The sequence below is a fragment of the Zonotrichia leucophrys genome, chromosome 10 (assembly GCF_028769735.1).
Source record: "Zonotrichia leucophrys gambelii isolate GWCS_2022_RI chromosome 10, RI_Zleu_2.0, whole genome shotgun sequence".
Taxonomy (NCBI): domain Eukaryota; kingdom Metazoa; phylum Chordata; class Aves; order Passeriformes; family Passerellidae; genus Zonotrichia; species Zonotrichia leucophrys.
The window spans coordinates 2955521-2983471 of NC_088180.1; the positions used below are offsets into that span (position 1 = coordinate 2955521).

General features: G+C 50.5%; 1 protein-coding gene across 11 annotated transcripts in view; it reads left to right on the forward strand.

Annotated features, from left to right (window-relative positions):
* Positions 1-24434, forward strand: part of NEO1 (neogenin 1) — a 183220-nt gene extending 158786 nt beyond the window's left edge. For 5 of the 11 annotated variants that reach the window (XM_064722704.1, XM_064722706.1, XM_064722707.1 and 2 more), the window contains 12 exons: positions 1657-1795; positions 4202-4309; positions 7015-7209; positions 8383-8415; positions 11839-11907; positions 12513-12660; positions 14484-14722; positions 15220-15312; positions 17133-17291; positions 18208-18444; positions 18967-19103; positions 21964-24434. In XM_064722704.1, the coding sequence (XP_064578774.1) occupies positions 1657-1795; positions 4202-4309; positions 7015-7209; positions 8383-8415; positions 11839-11907; positions 12513-12660; positions 14484-14722; positions 15220-15312; positions 17133-17291; positions 18208-18444; positions 18967-19103; positions 21964-22047 (1641 nt within the window). In that variant the 3' untranslated portion in view covers positions 22048-24434. The remainder of the gene's footprint in view (positions 1-1656; positions 1796-4201; positions 4310-7014; positions 7210-8382; positions 8416-11838; positions 11908-12512; positions 12661-14483; positions 14723-15219; positions 15313-17132; positions 17292-18207; positions 18445-18966; positions 19104-21963) is intronic. The other 6 variants (XM_064722705.1, XM_064722709.1, XM_064722710.1 and 3 more) reach the window with 3 other exon arrangements.
* The last annotated feature ends 3517 nt before the right edge of the window (positions 24435-27951 follow it).

Genomic DNA, 27951 nt, shown 5'->3' on the forward strand with positions numbered 1-27951 from the left:
AAATAAAGCTCCATTTTTTTACTTTATTAGTGAAGCACTGTAAAACTCACAACTTATAAAAGTGTAACAATGGAGCAGTTTCCCAAAGCCCCCTTGTTGGTGTGTGAGGTTGTCCTGCAGTTACCTGGGATCCATCAGGAATCAATAAAATTAAACATTGGATCTTTTAGGACTGCATAAAAGATAATAGAGTAATATTTATGGAGTTTATTTCTAGCAGGTGAGCAGGGTTTGGTACTGTGGGATAGGCTGGGATGTTAAAATAATGAAGTGCTGTTAAATTGTGGGGTCTGACACTCCAGGGAGGCTCAGGTGTGTCATTTACACTCAGTGGGATGCACAGGGAAACTAAAAGATCCCCAGATTCAAAGCCAGAGATGGAAACCAGAACTTTTCACCTGTAAAAGGAGCCCAGCTGCCACATCAAATAATCCAAATATTGGAGTGCTTCAATACTGCTGGGAATTGCAGCATCCTGGAGAGGAAGAGTTTTTTGGGGTAAGGCAGCTGGGAATGCCAGATGGGAGGGAAAGATTCCTGCCTTGGACTTGTCACTCCATCCCTGCACGAGGACTGCACTCCCCAGGGAGCTGTGCCCCTTCTTCCAGCTGTGCCCTTCCAGCTGTGCCCCAGCCCCTCAGCCACAGTCCCACCCTCTCCAAACTGCACTGAGCCTCACCAAGGACAGGCTTAAAGCCAATGGAGGGGTGAATTTTAATTCATGTTATGAGTCTTTGTTGTCTGGCCACAGACAGCAAATTCCTGCCATCCCTTGGATCAGCATTTCCTGAACTTCCATCCTTTGGAAGAAAAAAGCAATGAAGAGATTGGAGATCTCAGGGTTTCTTTGTCACTGCTGGAGCCTTCAGGAGAGGTGCCTTTGCCTTGCAATAAATCAGCTGCACTCAGGGGTTTCTGGAGGCAGTGGCTGCTGCAGTTGTTGTATGGCCCTGTCAGATCCTGCAACAACTCCTTCATTCTGTGTTAACAGCACAGGTCAAGGTGGGGAACATACTTATCTGTAAATACAGCTTTCCCGCTTTTCCATGGGCCTCCAGCACATTCTGTGGGTGCTGAAGCCATTGATAACAAATACCAGATCTTTAGAAATGCTGAATTACAAATTCCACTATGACCCACGTGGAGTTTCCTTGTTTAATCCTAAATCACCATTTTTTTCTGAAAAGAGTCTACATTTTAGCAAAGCTTCATTCTCTTCAAGTCTCACAAGTGTGTCTTTAGTTGGTTGTTTATTACATTTAAGGTTGTTCTGGAAATTCCAGCAGGGATCTGGGAGGCAGCTCCAGGTTCCAAGGCAGGACTGTTCCTTGCTGTGCTTTTTGTTTTCCCCAGCCAGAAGAGTTAATGAAATGCTGTAAACCAACCCCAAGGTAAACAGGGGTTTAACCACTGCAGAACAAGTGGGCCCTGGCCCTTGGATTGTGTTTTTTCATTTCTAATTGACTGCTGCTAAGTGCTGCTGCTGATTGCAGCATTTCTAGTGGAGGATAAACGTTGATATTTGATTAATGAATTTGCACGCCGGAGAAGAAGCAGCCCTAATTAATGACTGTGGTTATGGAAATGCTGGGAGCAGGGGCTGGGGCTGTGTCAGGGCTGTGCTTTGGGAAGTGCTGACCCTGCTTTCCCTTGCAGACTGCAAATGCCACCACCCTGAGCTACCTGGTGACGGGGCTGAAGCCAAACACCCTCTACGAGTTCTCAGTGATGGTGACCAAGGGCAGGAGATCCAGCACCTGGAGCATGACAGCACATGGGACAACCTTTGAATTAGGTACTGCTGGATATTCCCAAAGAAACCTCCACCTGAAATGGTTCTGCTGATTAACACTTGCTGGGGGGGTCTGAATAGTTCAGGCAGAAATTCTGATTAAAAAAACAACAACATACTTGAAAATTGCAAGGGATGATTGCAGGAGAATTTACATCAAATTACAGAGAAGTCATGAATAATGTACCACACTTCATGGGCAGGAGAGAAGAAAGTCTCACAAAAAGCACCTCAACAGCAAATACAAAGAAAACACTTCAGCAAATAATAATTAAAATGTGCTGTAAATGTGATGATAATTGTTACAGAGTGAGAAGGTGCATGAGCAAATGAAGACAGAAAAATCAAAGTAGGCATTAAGACATCCAGATGAGCTCTGAATTCCTGTTCAGTGCAGAACAGAGCAGGGTTTGAGGCTGCCAGCAACAACTCAGGCCCAGGGAGGGACTGTGAGGGCCAGGCCCTCTCCCTGACCTGCCCCTCATTAGCTCTTCTTACCCTGCAGTGTTAAATGAACTTTGGGCAATTAAATTTACTGCCTATTATGGGAAGGGTTCTCTTTAGATGGACTGTGGAGGACAAGAAGCCCAGAGTCCAAATGAGCCCAGAGTTCTCCTTCTAAATTAAAATACAGCCAAGAAATCAATCATGCAAACAATTAGTGAGATTTTCCAGATAGTCTATAGTAGAAATTCTTTAATTTCTGCTTCAGAAAAAGCAAACCCAGGATAAAATCTGAACTCTCTGAAGTCCCAGTGAGCTTCAGTTGCTTTTGAAACCATTGTGGTGGTTTTGGGTGGGAATTCCATGTGTGGGGCCAGCTCTGGGCTGGGGCTCCTTTCCCATTCCACATGAAACACTGCATTTGGTGTTTCTGCTGACACGTTCAATCCTCAGCCATAACTCTGCTCTGAGTGCAGGGACTGTAAAAGCTGCACAAATAAAGGGTTTTACATGAGAATTTGACACAAAGCCCCTGAGCAAGGGCACAGTGCAGGAGGGCTCAGTGCATTTAAACAGGAAGGCTCAGGTTGAAGTGCTTGGAAGGGATATTTGCAAATATGACCCAAAAGCTGGGGAACTAAGGAGAAAATTTGAAACAGAAATTTAAAAAAAAAGGCTAAATCTATTTTCTCATAACAAATCTTATGATTTATAATACTGGCCAAATTCCTGAGTGAGTGGCTCATTATTTTGGGGTACTCCTGAGAAGTTGTACAGGACTTGCTCCTATAAGGAGAATAGGGAAATCTGGGCTCTGTGTTGTCTGTGTATTCCTGATTTCCTGTGGGCTACTCCTGATTTTCTATTTTTCTTTCCTCTGAATCCTTTTTTAACATATTTGGGGCAATAGTTACAATAATTCCTGGGCTTTGGCTGTCCCTGGTTTCCAGCTCATCATCACAGGGATAAATGGTGGCCATCCCAGAGGATTTATGGATGGATTTCTAATAGGTCACCCACATAAACCTCTGGAAAAGCAGAAATTTCAGTGCTGCTGTGGCTGTATTAAACACCCAAGGTGGATTTACTCTGGGTTGCCCCCTCAGGAGCCTCCTGGATTTCAGGATGTGGCACTGCAGGGATGGTCAGTGCCCTCTGGAGCTCACAGCAAGGATTTCAGCTTTCTGCTGGAGCCATTTGTGCTGTTTCCTGAATTCTTGGCAGGAGAGGCTGATGGGAGAAGGAAAACTCTCCCCTCCTTTCTTTCCCTCAGTGCTGCTCTCTGGCAACCCAAGGGAAAAGGTTGTGTTCAGCAAATCCTTCTGCTTTGAGACACTCTGAGGTGCAGATGCCTCCCAAGTTACAAATCCTTCCTCAGGAGCTCAGTGAGCCATTGCAGGTTTGCCCAGAGGTTGTTCCCAGAGCAGCTGGGGCTGTTCCATCCCTGGCAGTGCCCCAGGCCAGGCTGGGACAGTGGCAGTGTCCCTGCCATGGCAGGGGTGCCACTGGATGGGCTTTGAGAGCCATTCCCAAACCATTCCGGGCTGGTAGAATTCTGAGTTGCTGCTGGATTTCCTTTGCTCATTGGGATTTAAGGGGCAAATGGGCACTGCTGGGTCTGAGTCCACCAGAAACCTGGGAACAGGGAGATGTTTCAGAATATAGAAATATCTATATAGAATATATCTTTCACAAAATTTGGAGGATTTTTGGGATGATTGGTGAGAAGTCAGTTGTGCAGATTTTTGAGGGTGCTCAGTCATGGATCACATCTGGTGCCAAAAGTGCTCAGGAAAGGGGGAACTCCATCTGGGAGGGAGGCAGTGAGGGGGATTTATGGCAGTAAAGAGAATAACCCAAATATACAAAACAACCCAAATATAATCAGATGGGGATCCAGGCCCTGAGCTGGCTGCTCTGTGGTGTGACAGGGCAGCCCTTGCTGACACTCTGGCTCTGTTTCAGTGCCAACCTCTCCCCCCAAGGACGTGACTGTGGTGAGCAAGGAGGGCAAGCCCCGCACCATCATCGTCAACTGGCAGCCGCCCTCCGAGGCCAACGGCAAAATCACAGGTGGGCACCAGGGCCCTGGGGCTGCCAGCTGCTCTGCCAGCCTCAGGAGCTCCCAGCCACTGCTTGCTGCTGTCCTCACCCACATACACTCACATCTGAGCTAACTGCAGTGGGAGATGCAGCTGGAAGTTAAATACCTCCATAACCTCTGTGCTGTTCTAATAGCAGCCTCCAGCAATGTCCCCTCTGGCCCATCAGAGGTTTGTTTAGGAGAGGCCATCCCCGTGCTCTTTGTCATCTTTGTGGCATTTTTGTGCCACAGAACAGACTTCAGAGCAGTTTCCTGTTCCCCTGACAGAACCATTAGGAGTAAACTGTTATTTGCCTTTAACTGCATCACTGCCACACAGGATAAATCACTTTCCAGACAGTAATAATTACTGATTCTCTTCTATAATTTCTGTTCAGATTCCTATTTGGAAGGGCTTTCTGAAATAATCACTTCAATTTGAATTTGTTTAAAGCTGAAATCAGATTTGAATGGCAGTGTCTGGTTTTGGGCCTGAGCTCAGGATTAACCATGGTGCAGAATCAAACCTGGGACACCTGAGTGGGCAGGACTGGAGCCCAGGTTCTGCACAGGAGACTAAAACTGATGAAATCACTGAAAAGGCAGCAAAATGTTTCCTCTCCATGGGAAAGGAGGATTGGCTGGAGACACAGGAGCCTTTGCTGGAGGGATTTGGCTGCCAGTGAGGGGCACAAACGTCTCACACTGAGGCACACCAGGGAGGGGAGAGAGCTACAGAGAGCAGCATTTACCTGCACAGGGCTGGCAAAATTACCCCATTGTCCAGCTCCCAAATCCCCTGGCACTGAAGGAAACCCTTGGAACAGAACTGCTCAGTATTTATCAGCTTTTGCACAAGCAGCAGTTAACAGCTTAAAAATGAACAAAAATGGTGATTCAGGGCTGAGCCTGAGTGCAGCAGGTGCCAGGTCCCCTTTCCCAGAGCCCATTTCCAGCTCCCCTTTTCCATCTCCAGCTCCCCTTTCCCAAACCCCATCTCCAGCTCCCCTTTCCCAAACCCCATCTCCAGCTCCCCTTTCCCATCTCCAGCTCCCCTTTCCCAAACCCCATCTCCAGCTCCCCTTTCCCATCCCCAGCTCCCCTTTCCCATCTCCAGCTCCCCTTTTCCAGTGCCCACACAGTTTTTGGATGTGAGGCCCGAGTGCCCTCTGCTGGGAACATCCCCATCAGCTGAGGCACTAATTAATTCCTCATTAACTCACTCTGTGCTGTCAGTGATGCCAGAATTCTGAGTGGTGATGTCATTCAGGGCCCCCTGTCCATGGAATTCTGAGCTGGGCCACTCTGGGTCCCACATGCTTGGGCATCATTAGAGCTGCTGACTAATTAGGGCACTCTGAAATTAATTCAGTACTTGTGCCTCTAGACTCTTATAATGATTTTAGCATCTATATAAAAATTTATTTATTTATATATTAATATATGTTATATAATACATATTTTATGTATATATTCTCTACAAATCTACAAAAACATCTCCCACATTTAGATATCTTGCAGATGTAGAGATATATAGATAAACAACAGATACATATAAAACAGATATATAGTAATATAAAAATTTGTATTCCATATATGTTACATAGAAAATAAATACTTGAAGCTAGATATAGATATAAATAGTGATACAAATATATAAATAGTATATTAAAATATATCATGTATATTGTGTTATATACAATATATATTAAATACAGATTCAAATATTTATTTCTATGTGTATATAAATATATAGAGGTTCAAGTATTTATTTTATGCTGATCTGTGTTTCTTGTATAAAATAGTTATAAAGTTTTTACTGCATAATGATTGGTGACTTCACTGTATTTTTATAACAGAACATAAATCCTTCCCATACCCTTTTTTCTGGGATGTGCAGGGCAGCCTCAGTTATCTTCAGATTCTTGTTGCCTTTGTTAATACACTGAAAAATAATGAAATAATTACAAAACCAAATTGTTTTGCTGTGCATGAGAATGTTTTGTTATTTTAATGTAATTTAAATAACATTAATTTGTGGTGTTGTGAGGTTTTTAGGACGAGGTGAGAGATGAGAATTTGATTTTAAGTTTTTTAGAAGGTTGATTTATTATATTATGATAAATATAATATAGAAAAAAGAAATGATCTATTAAAACTATACTAAAAAAAGAGAAAAGAGACAGAAGGTTAGACAAGAATGATAATGAAAACTCGTGACGGACTCAGTCCAACACAGCTGAAGGTGATTGGTTATTAATTAAAAACAATTCACATGTTTGGACAAACCATTTCTAGACTATATTCCAGAGGAGCAAAACATGGAGAAGCTGAGGTTTCTCATCTTCCCAGGAGAAAAAATCCTGTCAAAGGGATTTTTCAAAAAATATCATGGTAACATTAATCCTCTGAGGATGTTTTTATAATGGCAGCTTTACTTTAGTTTATTGGTCTATAAATAGGTAAAGAGATGGAAATAGCAATTTGTCCACGTTCAGGGAATGGTGATGAGAAATATTTTAAATGGCTTTTTTCTCTTAGCATCTCCTTTGAGCAGTTCAGAGGGAAGGTGGGAGGGCTGGCTGATATTTGAAGATGGTTTTAATGTTTGTGCCAGAGTCAGAGCGCCCTGGGGAAGCCGCTGGTGGCTGCCCTGGCACACAGCTGACGGGTGGCACTGTCCCCTCCTGCCCAGGCTACATCATCTACTACAGCACGGACGTCAACGCCGAGATCCACGACTGGGTCATCGAGCCCGTGGTGGGCAACAGGCTCACCCACCAGATCCAGGAGCTCACCCTGGACACCCCCTACTTCTTCAAGATCCAGGCCCGCAACTCCAAGGGCATGGGGCCCATGTCCGAGGCCGTGCAGTTCCGCACCCCCAAAGGTACCCCCAGAGGGAGGGAGGGCCAGGGCTGGGCTCTGCAGGGCTGCTGGGCTTGCATGGAGTGAGTCCCTGGAAGGCAGGCCTGGAGCATGAGAGTGTCAATCTCAGGGTCGTGGGGTCTGCCCCACGTTGGGCGCCAGTTTAAAATGTGGTGTTACAGTGGTGGGTGCTGCTGCCTGTCCCTGTCCCCAGTGGGTGTTACAGTGGTGGGTGCTGCTGCCTGTCCCCTGTCCCCAGCAAGCCTCTCCTGTTAAAAGGCAGGCTGAGTTAACATTTGGGCAGTGCAGTCAAACTCCACTCAGCTCTCACCACAGCTGGCTCAGTGATAGAGGCAAGAAAGGCTCTTCTGCAAGGTTTTATTCCAGCACAGTAACACAGTCACCAAAGGACAAACCCGGGGAAAGAGGAAAACCACATGGAGCAGGCAGCTTATAAAGGGGAGGAAGTGGGGGCAGAGGGGCCTGGCCTCCAGGAGTAGGGGGGTGGCCACCAGGGATACCAAGTGTCATGGTTTGAGCCTGGCACAGAGCCAGTGCCCCCACTTCTTCCTGGTCAAACCACCACACCAAGCCAGGAGAAACCAGAGGCAGTTGTGACACCAAGCCCATGGGGAGTCAGTTTTTCCCTTTGGGAGGGATGGCTCCATGGTCAGTAGTTCATGTTCCCAGGGCTGAGGGCTTGGGGATTGACCAAGGTGGGAGAGTTGATGGAATGCTGCATCCCTGTGGCTGGAGCTCAGCTCTGGGCTTCACTGGCTGTTCCCAGAGCCTGGGGCCTTTGCTGTCACAGACTCAGGGTGGCTGCAGTGACAGTCCAGGTCCTGTGTGTCACTTCTCTGGCAGTGGGAACTCCTGGGATGCAACAGGCCCCTAATTTAGGATGGTGATGGGCAAAGACAGTGAAGAGTAAAATGGGAGAGAGCTTGGGAAAAATAGAATTATGAGTTTGTCAGAGAATCCTGTCATTGGGAGGGACCCTACAGCCCATCCATGGGCAGGGACACCTCCACCAGCCCAGGTTACTCCTGGCCCTGTCCAGGCTGGCCTTGGACACTTCTCCGTGTGAGTTTCAAGAGCTGTACCCTGTGCTGTGGGAAACTTGGAATTCTGTCTCACTCCTTCAATCCTTGTGATGTGTCTCTTGTTTTTTCCTCCCTGTGCTTGCCCCACTAAGCTGAGTCCTCAGATAAAATGCCCAATGACCAAGGTAAATGAACAGCCACATTTCTCCTCTCTCCATCCCTCACTGTTCTGTTTGCTGTCCATGTGCTGTGACATTTCTGAGTGGAGCAGGATCCTGTGCTCTGACTGGGGTGGTTCCTGCTGTGCTGACAGGGAGAGCTGGAGGCTGTGGGTGGCAGGAATGTGAAGGGATCTCTGTAGAGATGTCCCAGAAGGGCCATGGGGGCTGTGCCAGCTCTGAATCCTGCTGGGGGATTGCTCTGGAGCCAGTGCTGCCCCATCCAGCCCTGCCCACGTACAAAGGGGTGGAAGATCAAAGGGATTCTGGTTAGCACAAGTGCTGCTTGTGAGGATTCATTCCATAATAAAGGCAGGGAAGCCCTGGAAAGCTCTGTGCAGGAGAGATTCTGCCTGTCAGCTCATTTGGAGCCCAGACTCTCCTGAGGAGCCCAGCACTGGCTCCTAAAAGCCTTAAGGTTTTAAAATGTTTGCTTGAAAAATGGGAGCTTTGAGCTTCCCACATCGAATTAGAAGGTGGATGTCCCAGGGCACTGCTTGCTTTCTTCCAAATAACCTACAAGCCCCATAAAAGGGGGAGAATTAGTCTGGAGGGATGAGTTAAAAAGGCCATTGGCAAACAGCTTAGACATGCAATTAAAGAGATCCTGAAGGGGCTCTGAGGGAGCTGCTCCTTCCTCACTTGGCTCCTCAGCTTGGCACTTGCAGTCATTTGTGAAATGTGCTTTGACTCTGCACCAGGTGATGCTGGTACAGGGAGTAAATGGATCCCCATCCCTGTGTCCTGGAGGTGGGGCTGGGCTTGGGGCTGGCTGGGGAGCAGATGCTGCAGTGTCATTGTCCTGCTCACCTGCAGCAGCAGGGAACTGGGGAAGGTTACAGGGATTGAGGTGAAAGTTGCTGTTTTCTGCTTCTCCCTGTTCCAACCCCTTTGCAGCCAGTGTTACACCCTAAAGTAACATCTTCTCCTAGTCAAGATCAATTTTTATCACATCCTATTATTTATAAATCATCAAAGCCAGGAGTTTTGTTTGAGAATTCCGGTAAGGACACTGGGAGAGCTGAAATCATGGCAGGAGCTGGAATGTGGGAAAGGGGAAGGCAGAGGCAGTGCAGGAGTGGAGCTGAGGAGCAGCACTGAACTGCCGGGCTGGGAGCTGCAGGGGAGAACCAGCAAGTTACTCAGGCTGGGAGCAAAACCTGAGGGGATTGATTGATGCTCTGCCCTGAATGGTTCTGTCCTTTTCTCTCTTTGTCTGCTTTAATGTTTCCCTCTGCACTCAGCACAGCATTCTGTTCTCCCCACCCTTTCTGAGCACAGAGCTTGGCCAGAGCTCAGGGCCTGTTGCTCTCAGGTGTCAGGTGCTTGCACTGACCTCATCCCAAAGCAAAGATTGAGGTCTCTGGTTGAGTAAACCCATCCTGAAGTCACCCACAGTTAAAATGTTCTGTCTGGGTATATTATAACAGGAGATTCAGAGGCTGAATTAAAAACCATTCCAGCAAATGCTGTCTTAAACTACTCCTTAAAACAGGTCCCACTGCCTAAGAGCTGGGGCTCCCTGGAATGCATTTAAAGGTTTAAACTCTTCGTCTGTGAGTTTAGTACCTGGATCCTCAGAAGCACCTTGGCTGGGTACCTGAATTTCATCCTAAATTCATCAGGGAGGAGGACATGGGTTCCATGAGGGTCCCTGTGCACTGTCTCTCTCTCTTGGCCCTCATCTGCTGTCCCTTGCTGGCCTCAGGGCAGTTGTTCCCTTCTCCTTTCTGGTGTTATTCAGGACACTGAGCTGCATTAGCCAAGCACAGGTCCTTGCAGAGCTCACTGGAAGCATTTCTTGTGGTTAATTCTCATTCTTCTCAGTTAATTTGTTGTTAATCTTGTTAATAGGCTCCACATGTTTTTTTTATGGTGCTATTTTAACAAAGCATTGCACAGCACTGTCAGATATTTCCTGGAAGCCTCAGTGCAGTATATTTTATATATCTCTCATTATATATCTGCATAGTTACTGTTACCAGCTACATTTATGGGCTGACATTCTGCTTCTTGAAGATACTTGTTTTCCATAAAACAATGTGAAGTGTGTGCCATCTCCTGTCCATCCCCTTTTCCATCTTCTCACCTGCTTTAGGGCTCCAGCTGCTACACTGGGAGTGCTCAGGGTGTCTGATTCCCTCCCTAAATATTGCTGCTTCTTCATGTCCCCCCTCTCCCACAGCTTCTGTGCCTGGAGCAGCTCCCCAGCCGCAGGGATTCTGAGTCCCTCTGGGGCTCCCACCTTTCCAGGGCAGGTTCAGTGCCCAGGCAGACACAAATATCACATAAAAGCTGTGTATGGTGCTGTCCCAGTCTGCCTCTGCTGCTGCACAGGGTTATTGGTGCCCACAGAGGGACCCTGGTGCTGTGTCTGCTCCATCCTGGCAGGGCCCGGGGTCCTTCCCATGTCCCACTGTCTGTCCTGCAGTCCTTCCTGTCCCTCACTGCACACACAGAATGTTCTCCTTGCTCCCCTCCCCAGCTTTAGCCCCTGCCCCTGCCTGGTTTTGCCATTTGTCTTCATTTCAGGGACCAGTTCACAGGCTCTCACTTGAGCTTCAGTTTCCATTTGTTACACATCCCTTAACACTTCTTACTTCTTGATTAAAGGAGATTTTTAACAGAAAAAAAAATCCTCCTCCTGAGTGTTCTCCTCCACACTGCCTCACTTCTTGGAGGATTTTTTTTTCTTCTTGTAGATCAGTGTGGAATTGTGTAAAATACTCTGGATTCCTGTAACCAAGGGAATATTGTTCTTTGCACCATTGCTCAGTGTTTCCCGTGCTCCAGTGTTTTTGTCATTAATTTTGCATTAATGCATTTTGGTGGAAGGACCAGGTTTGGATGTAACTAATTTATTGTTCCCTTGGGTTTCATCAAAACCACTTTTGTGGTGCTTTGTTGTCACCTGTGGTGTGCAGGGGAGGACAGGGAGAAGCTGAAAGCAAGTTTTTATGGCTAGGCAGGGCCTTAATATTACATTTACTGTGCACATTTCCTGTCTCCCTCAGCTGCTGGAATTGGGTGTTAGGAAAAGGCACCTGGATAATTCCTGTTTCAGGGGGAGGAACTCTCAGTACAAGTGTGGCAAAACCATTTGCCTCAACATGTATCTGTGCCTTACTGCAAATGGGCTTTATTGTTGATTTTAAAGTGAAATCAGGAGAGGCCTAATTAGGAACATACAACTGGGAAACCATTGAAGAGCTCCTTTGGAGAAGTGGCTCTTTCCTCGGAGAAGCAGGTGCTGTGCAAAGCCAAGTTTTGTTGTAGGGACAGAAAAGGAGGGAAAAGCTGCTGCTGGGGGGCTTGGGGAGGTTCCAGAGAAGGCCTCAGATGCTGAGTTGTGTTTCTGTGTGTAACATTCCTCCGTGTCCAACCTTGCAGCCTCAGGATCTGCTGGCAAGGGGAGCCGCCCCCTGGACCTGGGCCCGGACTACAAACCCCCGCTGGGAGGTGAGTGTGGGGCACAGCTGCTCCATGGCCACGCTGTGGGGCAGCCAGGGAATGTTCCAGCAGCAGTTCCAGAGCTGTTCCTGCTGCTGCTGGGCTCCCTTGGCATTTCCATGCCAGAGCTGCTCCCAGCATAGTGGCACATCAATTCAGCAGGGACAGATGGGGAGGGAAAGGCCTCCTGTGCTCCTTCTCCTGCTCAGTGCTGTGTGTTGGGATTTCCTGTCCTCAGGGGGTTGGATAAAGGGTTTCCTTTGGAGCCAAGAGACCCCTGGAGGCTCCTGGTCCAATTCCAGTGGCTCCAAGGGGAGTCTGTGGTGCTGCAGGTTTAGCAGGATCCCAGACTGACTCTGCTGAGAGTGAGGAGGTTTTTGTGATAACTGAGTAGGCTGCACTTCAATTGTGACAGACTCAGTAGGAAATGGATCTATAAATCAACTTCCAGATGAGCAATTGTACAGAAACAGTTGGCAAATGCAGAGAAACAAACATTGCTCAGGAGCTCCATCCCCTCCTGCTGATCTGCAGGATTCCAGACGTCTTTGGTGGGCACTGCTTGATTTCCTGTGTAATAAATGAGCCTTTTCTCCCCTCCCCAACCTTCCCAGGCAGTAACAGCCCCCATGGCAGCCCCACATCCCCCCTGGACAGCAACATGCTGCTGGTGATCATCGTGTCCGTGGGCGTCATCACCATCGTCATCGTCGTCATCGTCGCCGTCTTCTGCACGCGCCGCACCACGTCCCACCAGAAAAAGTAACGGGGCTGGGGCTGGGGCTGCCTTACTGACTCTGGGGTTTAGTTCTTCAGTCAGGGTTTATTCCCTCTAAGTCCTGCAGCCTGTAGCTGCTGCTGGGCTGCTTTTCCTGCCAGTGTCCCAGAGTTCGAGCTCACACACAAATCAGGGCCTGCACTTCCTCCTCCCTCCCTGAGGAGAAATTGTCCTTTGTGGAGTTTGTGAGGTCCCCAGGACGAGGTGGGAGATGAGAATCTCTCAGAAGATTCTCACCATGTTCTCAGAAGGCTGATTTATTATTTTATGATTTTATATTATATTATATTATATTATATTATATTATATTATATTATATTATATTATATTATATTATATTATATTATATTATATTATATTATATTATATTATATTATATTATATTAAAAATGCTATACTAAAACTATACTAAAGAAAGAGAAAGGATACAGACAGAAGGATTAACAAGAATGATAATGAAAGCCTGTGACTGACTCCTCAGAGTCTGACACAGCTGGCTGTGATTGGTCATTAAGTCAAAACAATGCACATGGAACCAATCAAGCAACCACTTGTTGGATAAACAATCTCCAGCCCACTTTCCAAAGCAGCAAACACAAGGAGAAGCAATCAGATAATTATTGTTTTCGTTCTTCTCTGAGGCTTCTCAGCTCCCCAGGAGAAGAAATGCTGGTGAAGGGATTTGTCAGAAAATATCACAGTGACATTCCTTCACAAGTTTCCAAAGTGGAGCCAATCCATGTGTAGGGAGCTGGGAGAGCTCAAGAGCTCAGGCAGCTCCTCCCTCTTGCATTGACATTATCTGGTTTTCAGTAGGATCACTGGAGGGGAATCTGAGTGTGCTGCTGGATTCCTTAGGAAAGTGCTCCCAAATCCCAGTGTTTGTATCCGAGTGCTTCCCTCAGAGCAGCTGCATTAATGCTGCAGCACTGATGCTCCTGCAGGGTCTCTGTGTGTTCTTTGAAAGACCAGAGCTGTATTTGGAGTTTGAAAAGGAGATGTGTTATGCAAACCAGATTTTTAAGGAAGTGCTGAAAAGCCAGGGGACAGCACTGGAATATTCTCTTAATGAGCAGAATTTCTGCAAACTTCATTCTTGGTAAGGAAGGCTGGGCTGCAGAGCCAGGGCTGCATTCCATGGATGTGCTTTGAGCTGTCACTGGGGCTTGTGTGCAAAATTCAAAGCTCCCTGCCCAGTGGAAAACTTGTGCCCAGCTGGATGCAAGACCTGAGGGAAATCCCAGGGAAAGTTCTCCCTGGTGAGACCCCATCTTCAGTGCTGTGCCCAGCTCTGGGCCCTCGGTTTGGGAAGAATGTTGAGATCCTTGAGGGCCTCCAGAGGAGGCAGCAAGGCTGGAGAGGGGCTGGGAGCACAAACCCTGTGAGGAAGGTTTGAAGGAGCTGGGGATGCTCAGCCTGGAGAAGAGAAGGCTCAGAGGTGACCTTATTGCTCTCTGCAGCTCCCAGAAGGGAGGTTGTGCACAGGTGGGGTCGGTCTCTGACAGAACTAGGGGACACAGTCTCAAGCTACATCAGGGAAGGTATAGGTTGGATATCAGGAAGAAAATTTTCACAGAAAGAATAACAAAGTACTGGATTGCTCTTCCCAGGGAGGTGGTAGAATCACCATCTCTGGATGTGTTTAAAAAAGACTGGCCATGGCACTTGGTGCTAGAGTCTAGTTGAGGTGTCAGGGCATAGGCTGGACTTGATGATCTTAGGGGTTTCTTCCAACCTCATTGTTCTGTGATTGTGTGAAAGTTGCCTTTTCCAAAAGTGAGAACATCTCCTGTGCTCCCCTCCCCAGGAAACGAGCCGCCTGCAAATCCGTGAACGGCTCCCACAAGTACAAGGGCAACTCCAAAGATGTCAAACCTCCAGACCTCTGGATCCATCACGAGAGGCTGGAGCTCAAACCCATTGATAAATCCCCAGATCCCAACCCCATCATGACAGACACCCCCATCCCTCGCAACTCCCAGGACATCACCCCGGTGGACAACTCCATGGACAGCAACATCCATCAAAGGAGGAATTCCTACAGAGGTGGGAGCCCAGGGGGTGAGATGCATTTCCTGTGGCTGGTGACATCACTTTATTGAGAGATGATGAAGTTCCTCTTCTCTGTTCTTATTTTCCAAGTAGTGAATTGGGTTTGTTCCTGGTTTCTGAGACTCTGGAGGGGTTGGATCATGTGTTTTAGTGAGGAAATGGAGCATCCAAGAGTTAGATCATTACTTTCTCTTGGTAAATACTGAGTAGTAATGGGAAAATCATCTCACTTGATATTAAAGCACTGGAGTTGTTTCTGACCTTTCAGCCCAGAGCTGAATCACTGCCAGAGGTTTGCACTGGGGCCTGGAGAGTTTCTCCAGTTCCCAAAATCCTCACCCTCACCACCTTCTTCCCACCTTCCAGCAAAGGGGAAGGGGCTGCTTTTGTCACTGGTGGCTCCAAGAGCTGCCTGGGAGCAGGACTAGAGGAGGATGTGGGAATGCTGGAGCAGAGCTGGAGCAGAGCATAACGTGGCTGTTTCCCCTCAGGACACGAGTCAGAGGACAGCATGTCCACGCTGGCAGGAAGGAGGGGCATGAGGCCCAAGATGATGATGCCTTTTGATTCTCAGCCACCTCAGCGTAAGTGAACCCCCAGTCCTGCTGGAGCCACTCCCTGCTCCCAGGAAATCCCATCCTGGGCAGCAGGGGCAGCTCAGGGGAGGCTCCTGAGCCCTCCTGGTGTGGGCAGAGTGAGGCCACGTTAGAAGGGACTGGATGTGGCTGTAGTGGGGTGAGGGCAGGGGCATGGCCAGATCTGTCTGTCCCTGTCTGGGCTCTCCAGGCACAGCCTGTGGGTCTGCTGCCTCTTGTAGTCATTCCCTTGGAGCTCTGCCAGTGTCCAGCTGCTCCACAGGAGCTGGAATCTCTGTCAGGTTCCTCACTGTTGGTTTTCCCCTCCAGCCCAAGCAGTCACCATCCCCTTTATCTCTGCACTCGCTGCTCTCAGAGCCTTCTCTGACTTTACTCTGAGCTCCTTGAGACTTCTTTGCCCTGGGATCCTTCTCTGATACCAAAATTACCATTATTGTGAAATATTTTTGGAATTAAACAACATATCTAGAGTTTTCAAATGACTCCAAGATGGAAAGGGACTTGGCTGAACCTCTGAACAGCCAGACTGAAGCCCTGTGTGAGAACCCCAGTGAGAAGCTCAGGAGTTACTGTGCAGGGGCAGAACTGGGAGGTAAAATCACAGCAAGCTCACCCAGGCTGAGCTTTAGACTTCCCTGAGCTCTGTGATCATGTTCCACCTGTAGCCAGGTGGCTGCTGCCACAATCTCTCCATTTTATGGAATTATTTCAGAGTAGTTCATTACATCTCCACTTTCTTTTACTTGAATTAAAAACTGAGCTGAGCACTTGGTGTTGTTGATCTCTGCCTACTTTTTCAAGTGTCCTGATGACCTGATTGCTCAGTTTGTCAGTCTTCTCGTTCTGTGACATTTTTCCAGGAGTAGCATGTGGTTTGCTGGCTGTACACCAAGCAGTGTGATCTCCTTGCTGTCTCCCAGCTCTCCACGTGTGAGGGGGGAGCAGAGGATGCAGTTTGACACTGAGTTCCTTGGAGCTGGTCTGTGTCACACGTGGCTGTGGGACAGGTGCCCATCCCATGCCAGGCTCTGCTCCTGCCTTGCCTGGGGGCACAGAGCAGCCCAGGCCCTGCTGGAGCTTGGCCTTGAGGCTTGGCCTGTCCATGCTGTTTGTGAGAGCTCCAGGGGCCTCCTGCCACCGGCTCTGCTTTGTGGGACTGGGACATCCACTGTGGGGTCTGCAGGAGCTCACCCTGGCACATGAGACCCTTTCTCAGTGAGCCCCACCAGAACCATTCCATCTCCAGCTCTGGGCCTGCACAACCTTCCATGGCTTTCTTCCACCCACTGGAGAGTTCAGATGGAGTTATTCATTACCTCCTAAGTACTGAATTATGGCAATTCACTGTGCCAGTTTGGTCTAATTTGCAGTCATGGTGTGTACCTAGTGACTTCCTTCTTTGCCTCCTGGAGTACAGAAATTCTGGGAGGATGCTGGGAAGCAAAGGGCTGTTTATTGTTTACCACACCTCATTCCATGGTATATCAGTAGTGGATAGTATATTCACTATATAATAGTGGATAATATATCAATGTGGATAACAGATCTGTATTCTCTTTATTCTTCTTCTGAACTTTTCCTTGGAATCCAGCAGTGCATTAAGAGCTGGTGGCACAGTTTTTGGAGCTGTAATTGGGTGATTTTTTTGTCCTAAGCACATCTGAGGTGTGATAACCCAGGGGTTGATTCTGGGTTGTCAGTCAGCCGAGGGTCTGGCTCCCTGCTGGAGGAGGGAGCAGGGGGGGGAGCCCCCAGGAGCCTGTCCTGTGTGTGTGTTAAGTGTTTCTCTGTCTTGTGTTCATCCACAGCTGTGATTAGTGCTCATCCCATCCATTCCCTCGACCCCCCTCACCACCATTTCCACTCCGGCAGCCTCGCCTCTCCAACCCGCAGCTTCCTGCAGCACCAGCTCAGCCCGTGGCCCCTGGGCTCTGCCATGTCCCATTCGGACAGGGCCGACTCCACAGGTGAGACACCAAGCCTGAGGGAGCTGCTGCTCTGTGCAGCAGCCAGGGAAACACCTGGAAACCCCAGCCTGGAGCTGGGCCACTCTCCTCTGGGGGTTCCGTCAGGATGGGCTGGGCTTGCCTGGGTAGGTCAGGTATTGATCCTTGACATCCTTGGTGGTGTCCTTGGAAAAGGGGGTTCATGTTTTACACACAGCTCCAAACAGGGATTCCTCCTGTCCTGGAGTCTGAAACATCAGATTAACTCTGAGCTGCTTCATGGGGTAACTTTTCCCCTAAATAACACAATTGGAAAGCAGCAGGGAAGGAAAGTCCAGGCTTGGCTATGGAGAATGGGGTACACAGAGAATGGGGGTGATTTCCATGCAGCACTTCCAGGCTTGATCAGAATCAGTTGCAGTAGTTTTAGAGAGCACTGAAGTCTGCATTGCTCTGGAAAATCCCAAAGCACTGGTGCTGCTAAATGTGCACGTGGGTAACACACTGGGATGAAGCAAACTCTGAGCTTCTCTACTTGAAGGTCACCATTTGAAGGTATCACAGCCAAAAGTTGTTTCCTTAAGAAAACAGTTCCTGAGGCTGCAAGGTTCCATTCCAGCCCAAACCATTCCATGAGTCTCAGTAAATGGATTTCAAGTGTGGCTCCTCTGTGACCACCCCAGTGCTGTGAAGAGTTCCTAGTTAAAAATGCCAGTGTTTTGGTACTCTGGGGTAAAAGGAGGCTGCAGATTCGTGTTCTGTGCTGTTTGTCTGAGGAGTGGACCAAGGAGCTCTTTCAGTGCCAAACCGTGAGAGGTGCAATCGCTCGGCTCTCGGCTCCTTTAGCTCCCATTCAGCCGATGGTCACTCGGCGCGGGCCGGGGGTCCCAGCAGGAGGAGCAGCAGTGACCCCTGCTGTCGCTGTGTGTCCCCGCAGAGTCCGTCCGGAACACGCCCAGCACGGACACGATGCCGGCGGGCTCGGCCGTGCCCAGCGCGGAGCTGGCGGAGCCCGAGGGGCCGTTCCTGCCCGCCGAGGAGGAGCCGCAGGGCCCCCCCACGGCCCACGTGCGCCCCTCGCACCCCCTCAAGAGCTTCGCCGTGCCCGCCGTGCCCAACGCCGGGGGCCCCTTCGACCCTGCCCTGCCCAGCACCCCCCTGCTGAGCCAGCAAGGTGAGGCCACGCAACGGGGAACAAAGGGAGGTGGGGTTGGGCATCACGGGAAATATGGCACAGGCTGGGGTGACTTTTGTTGGGGTCATTTTCTGTAGGTAGATAAGGCAATTCAAATCCAACACGCCATAAATGAATCCTTCTTTTCTCCTGATAGAAATATATTTTCAAGGGGGCACTGGCATTGTGCCAACGTCAAACCATGACATATCCCAGACTGCTTTGGGTTCAAAAGGAGCTTTAAATCCCATCCAGTGCCACCCCCTACCATGGGCAGGGACACCTTCCACTGTCCCAGCCTGACCTTGGGCACTGCCAGGGATGCAGGGGCAGCCCCAGCTGCTCTGGGCACCCTGTGCCAGGGCCTGCCCACCCTCCCAGGGGGCAATTCCTAATTCCCACTATCCCATCCATGCCTGGCAGTGGGAGCCATTCCCCCTGTCCTTCCTGTGCTCCTCCCAGGGGCTCCCTGGGCAGGCACAGAGGCAGTGCCCGTGCCTGACGTGTGCCCCCTCTCTGCAGCCCCCGGGCACCCCCTGCACGCGGTGAAGACGGCGTCCATCGGCACCCTGGGCAGGACCCGGCCGCCCATGCCCGTGGTGGTGCCCAGCGCCCCCGAGGTGCAGGAGACCACGCGCATGCTGGAGGACTCGGAGAGCGTAGGTACCCCTGCCAGGCTGGCAGGGCTCACCCCGGGGCTCTGGGGGCACCTGCATGGGCACAGGGGCTTGGCACTGCCACAGCTCCTATGCCAGGAATCCGCATGGAAAATGGGGGGAGACAGGGAGGGTCCTGCTGAGTCCTGCAGCTGCAGCTTCCCCAGCTCTGCAGAGCATTCCCAGTGCCATCCCCAGCTCTGCAGGCATTTCCAGTGCCATTCCCTGAGCATTCCCAGTGTCATTTCCAAACTCTGCAGAGCAGTCCCAATGTCATTGTTATTCCCCAGCTTTGCAGGGCATTCCCAGTGCCATTCCCAGTGCCACTGTCATTCCCCAGCTCTGCAGGGCATTCCCAGTGCCATTCCCAGTGCCACTGTCATTCCCCAGCTCTGCAGGGCATTCCCAGTGCCACCCTCAGCTCTGCAGGGCATTCCCAGTGCCACCCTCAGCTCTGCAGGGCATTCCCAGTGCCACCCTCAGCTCTGCAGGGCATTCCCAGTGCCATTCCCTGAGCATTCCCAGTGCCACCCTCAGCTCTGCAGGGCATTCCCAGTGCCATTCCCTGAGCATTCCCAGTGCCATTCCCAGCTCTGCAGGGCATTCCCAGTGCCATTCCCTGAGCATTCCCAGTGCCATTCCCAGCTCTGCAGGGCATTCCCAGTGCCATTCCCTGAGCATTCCCAGTGCCATCCCCAGCTCTGCAGGCATTCCCAGTGCCATTCCCTGAGCATTCCCAGTGCCATCCCCAGCTCTGCAGGCATTTCCAGTGCCACTGTCATTCCCCAGCTCTGCAGGGCACTCCCAGTGCCATTCCCTGAGCATTCCCAGTGCCATTCCCAGCTCTGCAGGGCATTCCCAGTGCCATTCCCAGTGCCACTGTCATTCCCCAGCTCTGCAGAGCATTCCCAGTGCCATCCCCAGCTCCGCAGGGCACTCCCAGTGCCATTCCGTGAGCATTCCCAGTGCCATTGCAGACAGAACATTTGACATTAACGTCAGAGTGTTCCAAGCTATCCATCATCCCAAAAATGTTTGTAAATTATCACAGGAAAGTTTCCTGACTTTTGGGAAGGGTGCAGCCTTGTTGGGCAGCTTTGGAAGCAGCTTTTAAGGAATGTTTTGGGTGTGAGGCACTGGAAGAGCTGTTTTCCACTCAAATTGCAAGCCAAGGAGCTGCTGCTGTGGCCATTGTGTCACCTGTTAATACAGAAATATTCAGTGCTGCATCACTGCTGCAGGAAATGCTCATTTGGAATTTATTTTCCTCATTGTCCTTTTGTCACATGTTTTTTACTCCCCTGATTTTATTTCTCTATGTCCTGATCTGGAAACTTGATCTTGGTGCCCTTTTGAGCTTCTGCCACTCCTGCTTTATTAATTTTGTTTGGTCTGTACCAAACCCATACTCCACAACTAATTTGTAATATTTAAATAGAGCCATTAATACTTTTTTTCATTAATGCACTAGTGCAAGGTAGAGCCAGCACAAAAAAAAACAGATTAAATTAAATTACTGGTTCAACTATGAATCTTAAAATGTAAATTACAGGTTGAACTGTGAGGTTCAGGGTTGGGTAATGATTTGAATTAATTGTGGGTTTTTGGGAGAAGCTGTAGGAAGGAGTTTAAGGCAGGAGTTCACTCCCAGCTGCTGCTCTCTGTCCCAGTCAGGAGCTGGCAGATGCTGTGTTGGGCACAGGGCTGGGATGACTTTGCTGCACAAGGCAGAGGTTTGGTAAAGTGCAAGTTCTTGGCTGTTGGAATGGAGGAGGAAGTTTGTGTGTGAGAACAGGACAGGGCTGGAAACTGCTCAGAACTGGGAAGGCCTTGGTCAGGAGGGGCTTGGAGATGAGCCAGGCCATGGTCTGTCCACAGTGGTGACAGAAATGGGACAGCTGAGCCTAAAAATGTGTGAGTTTAGCAGCTGTCCTGATCCCAAACAGCCTTGGTGAAGTGTCCCTTGGACCTTTTTTCCTGGAGCAAAGCTTTACTCATGCACAGTAATGTCTGATCTGTTAAAATGAAATGATAATTTAGCCCAAATTGACCAAATGCAGTGACAGGGATGGTCTTGGGGTCATTTGCAAGCTGATGTCTGATGTCACTGTTAGGATAATTAACATGTAGCTCTAAGTCATTGCTCCTTTGTGGATTGATCCATGAATTTAATAGTTCTGGTCCTGAGGCCTGGGTTTGACAATCAGAGGGGTTTGGTCTGTGTTGTGATCAGTGCAACTGCTGTTTCTATTTTCAGGAGAACAGAAGTTTTAATTTCCAGCAAAAGCAGGTTTCTTTGCATTCCTTTGTGCTGCCTTTCCCTGGCACCACTTCTGCAATTTCTGCTGACTCTGCCAACAAATTCAAGCGCAGTACAGCAGGCAGTGACAGACCCTCAGTGCATGGGGCTGAACTGAGGGCACCTTCACAGTCAAGCAGTCCTTCACAGTTGTATTTCTGTCTATTTACCTGCCCATTAATTTATTTCCAAAATGCACCATATAAAAGGTGCATAGGACCTTTCCCTAAGCTGGGAAGATCCTTCTCAATTTCCTGCTTTGGTTCAAAGGCAGGGGTTGAGGCAGGAGAACAGGGCTTGGCCAGTGGAGCTCTGAACCACAACTTGGAAAGAGAGCCATGGCAGGAGCTGAGCTTTTCCAACCCTGCCAGGCTGGGTTCACAGGGAATCACTGAGCTGGGAAAAGAGCTCCCAGCCCACTGAGTCCACTCTGTGCCCAAACCCCCCTTGGCATGGCTAAATCCCATGTGCTGCTGGCTGAGCTGGGCCCAGGGCTGCCCCAGGAGTGCCCTTGGGTGGCTCCTGGCCAGCCCCAGCCCTGTGTGAGTGCCCCTGTCCCTGCAGAGCTACGAGCCCGACGAGCTGACCAAAGAGATGGCGCACCTGGAGGGGCTCATGAAGGACCTGAACGCCATCACCACGGCGTGAGCGCCCGGCCTCGGACTCTGCCCTGCCCACCAGGATTGTACAGAGGAAACACTACAGCAAACAACGACAAAGAGAAAAAAATAACAAATCAACAAACCAGAAAGAGGGACAGCACATGAGAGCAATGGAGGGAGGAGGAGAGGAACCAGCCCAGGTGACACCAGTGTCACCCCTTGTCCTGCAGGGAGCCACGTGGGGTTCCAGCAGCACCCAGCAGGATGGGCCACGCCAGGCTGGGACCCAGCAGGACAAAAGCAAAGCAAAGTGGACTCGCCATTAGTTTTTTTCTGGTCAGGTTTTGTCTCAGTGGTGTGATTGCCCTGCCTTTTCAGTGTTGGACATTGGCATTTATGTACAATTTTATTTGTTGTTTTTATTTTATCTTTTTTTATAAAAAGGAAAAAAATATTGTAATAAAAAAAAAAGGGAGAAACTGTTGTTTTCCACAGCCTAGGCTGAGGTTTGACTGCTTGTTCTATTGTGTATGAAAATTCATTGCCAGTGTGGGTTGTTCAGTTTTGTTTTTTATCCTGCGTATAATTACGTCCCCTTCTGGCAGTTAATCCATGGCCTTTTGGGATGCTGCACTGCTCTTTGTAAGCTTTTTTTATTATTTTTATATTATAATTATTAAAAGCCTGACTTTTCTCCTCTCATCACTGTGAGATTCCCGGTCTGTTTGAGTTGAGGTGTAATTGAGAGCCTTGTTTGTCGCTTTTTGTGCAGTTTCATATTTTCAGTGGGGGGAGAAGTAGCTGGGGAAGGGGAGGGGATCCTGGGCGGGGGGAGGGTTCATTCCTGTTGTTTTCCTGTCTTTTTCCAGTGACTGGGAAGACTGAAGAACAAGGAAACATCTTCAGCTGTACTGTGTGTCTGCTCCCTGGGCCAGCAAGAGGCTCCTTTAGGAACATTCAGAGAATTCCTCCTGGGAATTGGGCTTCTCCTGCCCAGGTGACCCTACAGGGAGCTTCTTTTGGCAGCTGTTTTGTTGTTGTTGGTTTAGAGATGGATCAGGAGCCTGCAGGGCTGGGGTTGAGCCCCCTGGGCTCAGAGAACTTGAGGATTTTCTCATTCCCAACAGCCCAGATCCTGCTGGAGAGCACTGGGTGGCCACAGGGTCCTGCAGGTCCTGTCCCAGGCCATCCCACAGGAATCCTGCTCTGAAGGATTCCTCAGACACAAACCAAGGCAAAAATGTATTTTTTTACACTTTGGAAACCATGTAAAAATCAAGCCAGTGTTGGTGACCCAGGTGCTGTTCCCAGAGCTGTGTGGAAAGGGAGGAGAGGGAACAGGGAGGGAAGAGGGGTTTTCCTTCTCTCTTTGTGTGCTTGCCTGGCTCTGTCCTTCTCTGCATTAAAAAAAGGGCTGGAGTTCAGCAAAACGAGAAATAAAAAAGAGAGAAACCCCAGCCAGCTGCCAATGAGCTCCTGTGCAATTTCACTTCTAGGATAAAAGGAATCCCAAACTTCCTGATGGTTCAGGGCTGGGATTTGGGAAGCTCAGGCCCCTGTGCCTCTGCCAGGAGAATTCCACTGAAGTGGCAAAAAGAACTTGGCTTCCTTCGCTTCCCTTTATCCCTGAAGTGGAGCTGAAGCTGTCCCTGGGAGAAGGGGGAGCAGGGATTGAGGGTGGGGTCATTTCCTGCATTTATTTATTATTGAGGGAGGGGAGGGAATTAAATAAATGGTAGCACCATGGGCCACCTGGATAATTCATGTTTGGATTTTAATCAGTACAATTCAGGGCAAAATAAGCTACAGAACATGTATTTAAAGAATAAAATCCACACCTGGCCTGAGAAAGGAGGGTGTGGATCTGTTCCTTTGCCTATTTTTTACCTATACCCAAAGACATGCCATCCTACACACACAGTATTCCCAGCTGGGGGCCTTTGTGAATATTCCTTATGTAGAACACCATGAATGTTAATATTGTCATTGCATTTGGGGAGGGGGAATATTTTTAATGATAAAACAACTGTTCAAAGTTGGTTTTTTAAGGTTAAACTGAAAAAAAAAAAAAGAAAAAACATTTATTCAATTCAGTGTACAATCTGTATTGCACTTTTTCACATTTTAATGCTACGTTTTCTTACATATCCTGTGATTTTAACTTTGGAACATTGTGTATCCTTGTAGTGTCATAGTCCAGCTGTGCAGTGACAGCTTCCCTCAGACTTTTGGGGAAAAGGAACAAACCAAACCTGTACATTGTTTTATGATTCTCATGTAGAAGAATTTCAAGGACTGCTGTAGATGTCGACCTTTCTGTACAATTTTTTTGCTTTTCTGTAGTATTTGCTGTATCCTCTATGGCTTTTTTTAATAACTTCATGTTTATTATTTTGTATTGGGCATCCAATACACTTTTTTTAATCCAATCAACTCCTGTCCTGCTTGGAGAGTTTGTTTAATTATTGCTAGTGGGTTCAGTGACCAGGTTTGGAGTTTTACTTGCTCTTTTTTCCCTTGCTGTGGGTTGTGAAGAAAGAGGAGAATTGTTCTCCCTTCAGGCTTTGTGCAGCCTCTGAACTTGGAGCATTTCCCTATTTCAAAGCTCCACAGTGAAAATACCACCTTTTAATTAGCAAGCAGAGAAGGAAGGGGTTCACATCAGTGCAAGTACAAATAATAGCCTTAATAAACTGGGAAATAATGGAAAAATAACACCATAACCATGGGATATTGCACTTGCAGGAATTGATGTCCTTGTTGCCACCCCCGTGCTGATGTGCATCAGCCCAGAGCCAGCGGCCACTGCCTGGGTCACTCCTGTCCCCTCCCTGTCACTCGGGCCCTTCTGGTCACTCCTTCCTTCCCCTTCGAAGCCCCCAGCCGGGCAGGGAGCTGGAATTGCCCCGGAGGGATGGTGGGGGCAGGGGAGAGGCCTGGGGGCGTTTCTGTGTCCAGGGAGAGCAGCTAAACCCTGCTGGGCTCACCGACCTCCAGCTCCAGGCAGGGGGCAGGAGCTGAGCTTTGCCAGCCCTGCCCAGGCTGGGATTGGCATCACTGAGCTGGGAAAAGCTCCCAGACCACAGAATCCACTCTGTGCCCAAACCCCACCTTGTCCCCAGCCCAGAGCACTGAGTGCACCTCCAGGCATTCCTGGGACACCTCCAGGGATGGGGACTCCAAACCTCCCTGGGCAGCCCATTCCAATGCCTGAGCAACCTTTCCATGGAGAAATTCCTCCTGTTGTCCAACCCTTCCTTGGGAAGGAACAATTCCCAATTCCCAATATCCCATCCATCCCTGCCCAATGGCAGTGGGAGCCATTCCCTGTGTGCTGTCCCTCCATCCCTTGTCCCCAGTCCCTCTCCAGCTCTCCTGGAGCCCCCTCAGGACTCTGAGGTGTCCCTGGAGCCTTCTCTGGTCCAGGTGAGCACCCCCAGCTCTCCCAGCCCGTTTCTGTGAGAGCAGGGGAGGTTTCCAGCAGGTCACACACCTGCCCCAGCCTGAGGCCGTTCCTCTGCTCCTGTCCCTGTCCCCTGGAGCACAGTCCGACCTGGGGCTGTCCCCTCCTGTCAGGGAGTTGTGCAGAGCCACAGATTCCCCCCTGAGCCTTCTTTGCTCCAGGTTCCCTGGGGAGCCCTGGCTGTGTCCTGTGCCCCGGGCGGTGCCAGGGCGGTGCCAGGCAGCCCTGCAGGCCCAGGGTGCCAGCGCAGCCCGGGGACAGCAGGTGGCAGCGGTGCCTCGCTGCTCAGCAGCCGCAGCGCTCGCACGGCCCGAGCTGAGCTCCGGGCGGGACCAGGGGGCCCCAGGGCTGCTGCTGCTCCTCAGGGGGAATCCCGGGGTAAATCCCGCATTGTCCAGGGGAGCTTTGGCTTCCCACCCACAACAGGGGTCGGAAGAGCCCTCCTGGAGCCCCTTCAGGCCCTGGCAGGGGCTCTGAGCTCTCCCTGGAGCCTTCTCCTCTCCAGGTGAGCACCCCCAGCTCTGCCAGGCTGTTTCTGTGAGATCAGGGGAGGTTTCCAGCACACCTGCCCCCCCTGTGACTCTTGAAGGCCAAGCTTGGAGCTGCACTGTGGCTCTCCAGAACATTCCAGACACAACAAAATCCTGCCCCCAGAGCAGCTGTGCCAGCTCTGCAGGGTGGTGGCACCCTGGAAGGGCAGGGGACAGACATTGCAGGAAACAGGCAGGACTGACAGGGCACAGCAAGGCTGGAAAGGGAAAAGCCAACCCTTGGCAGCCACAGGAACATGAGCATAAAGGAGTGGAGAACACCCCCAGCCCCAGCCCCAGCTGCACACCTGCCTGGGGAAGGGACAGGGAGAGCCAGAATGTCACAGGGACAAACAAATCCAGTGAGAACCCCACAGCTGCCGCCATCAGCCAGGGCCCACAGCACCCCCAAAAGGTGGGGTTCAGGTGGAGAGTCACCCCCAAAGCCCCCCACTCCTACCTGGGCGGGCACAGGAGAAGCTGCTGGTTCTTCCTGCTGCTTGCTGCAAGGAACTGGACTGGGAGAGGCCAAACTGGAACCTGCTTGTGCCCACACTCACAGGTGCTTCCCATCATCTCCAGCCCAGGTGTCTCCCATCTCCAGCCCAGGTGTTTCCCATCACCTCCATCCCAGGTGTCTCCCATCTCCATCCCAGGTGTTTCCAATCCCATCACCTCCATCCCAGGTGTTTCCAATCCCATCATCTCCATCCCAGGTGCTTCCCATCTCCAGCCCAGGTGTGTCCCATCTCCATCCCAGGTGTTTCCAATCCCATCACCTCCATCCCAGGTGTCTCCCATCTCCATCCCAGGTGCTTCCCATCTTCATCCCGATGTTTCCCATCTCCAGCCCCAGCTCCAGGCCATTTCCCTGAGTCCCAGCTCAGCTGCTCCAGGCTGGGGCTGTCTCTGCCCACCCAGCTGGGCCTGGAGAGGGGGCAGGGAGCAGTGGGGCATGGATGGGATGGGATGGAGTGGAGTAGAGTAGAGCAGAGTAGGGACAGCCCTTCCCAGCCAAGGCTGCTCTGTGAGAACCACTGGGATCTAACAAAACCCATCAAGCAAAGAACAGCACCAGGATAAATGAGAAATGGATGCTGAGTGCCCACAGGGCTGTGACTCAGGGCTCCCAGAGGATATTCCAGAGTGCCCGAGGCTGGTGCCTGCCTGGTTTTGCACCACTTGAACCAAACCCTGTGATTTAGGAGACCACTTTGGTGCAGACAGGGAAGAAAGAAAGGTGTGGGCTGTGCCACGAGTGTCTCCAGGATGGTCTGTGGGGTGGAGCTTTCATGGCAGCGCTGATCAAAGCCACACCTTCAGCAGCCTTGTGGGGCTGAGTGTGACAGTCCTCAGTGCCACAGGCTCCCCAGGAGCACCGGGACACGCGACACGAGCTGTCCTGGCGCTCCAATCTCTGTCACTAGAGGGGTGTGAGGCAGCAGGGGGAGGTGAACAATCCCTCGGGGCTCGTTCCTGCCTGGCACCGCAGCGGTGGGCAGAGGAGTCGGGCAGCACTGTGCCCTCAGCCCCGTGCCCTCTTTCCCTCCTGCGCTCAGGGAATCACCACGGCTGCCCTGTGGGCAGGGACTGAAGGGCTGGGCAGGGTCCTGGCTGGATCTGACCCCATCCTGCGGCCACAGCGGGGCACAGGAGCCCTGGGGGGAGGCACCTGGCCCTGGGACAGGAGCCCTGAGGGGACAGGAGCCCTGGGGGGACAGGAGCCCTGGGGGGGAGGCACCTGGCCCCGGGACAGGAGCCCTGAGGGGACAGGAGCCCAGAGGGGACAGGAGCCCTGAGGGGGACAGGTCAGAGGGGACAGGCTGGAGGGGACAGGAGCCCTGAGGGGACAGGCCAGAGGGGACAGGAGCCCTGGGGGGACAGGAGCCCTGGGGGGGACAGCCAGCACGTGGCTCCGGCGCTGGTACCCCGTGAGCGCCGCTGCCCGCCCGCCAGC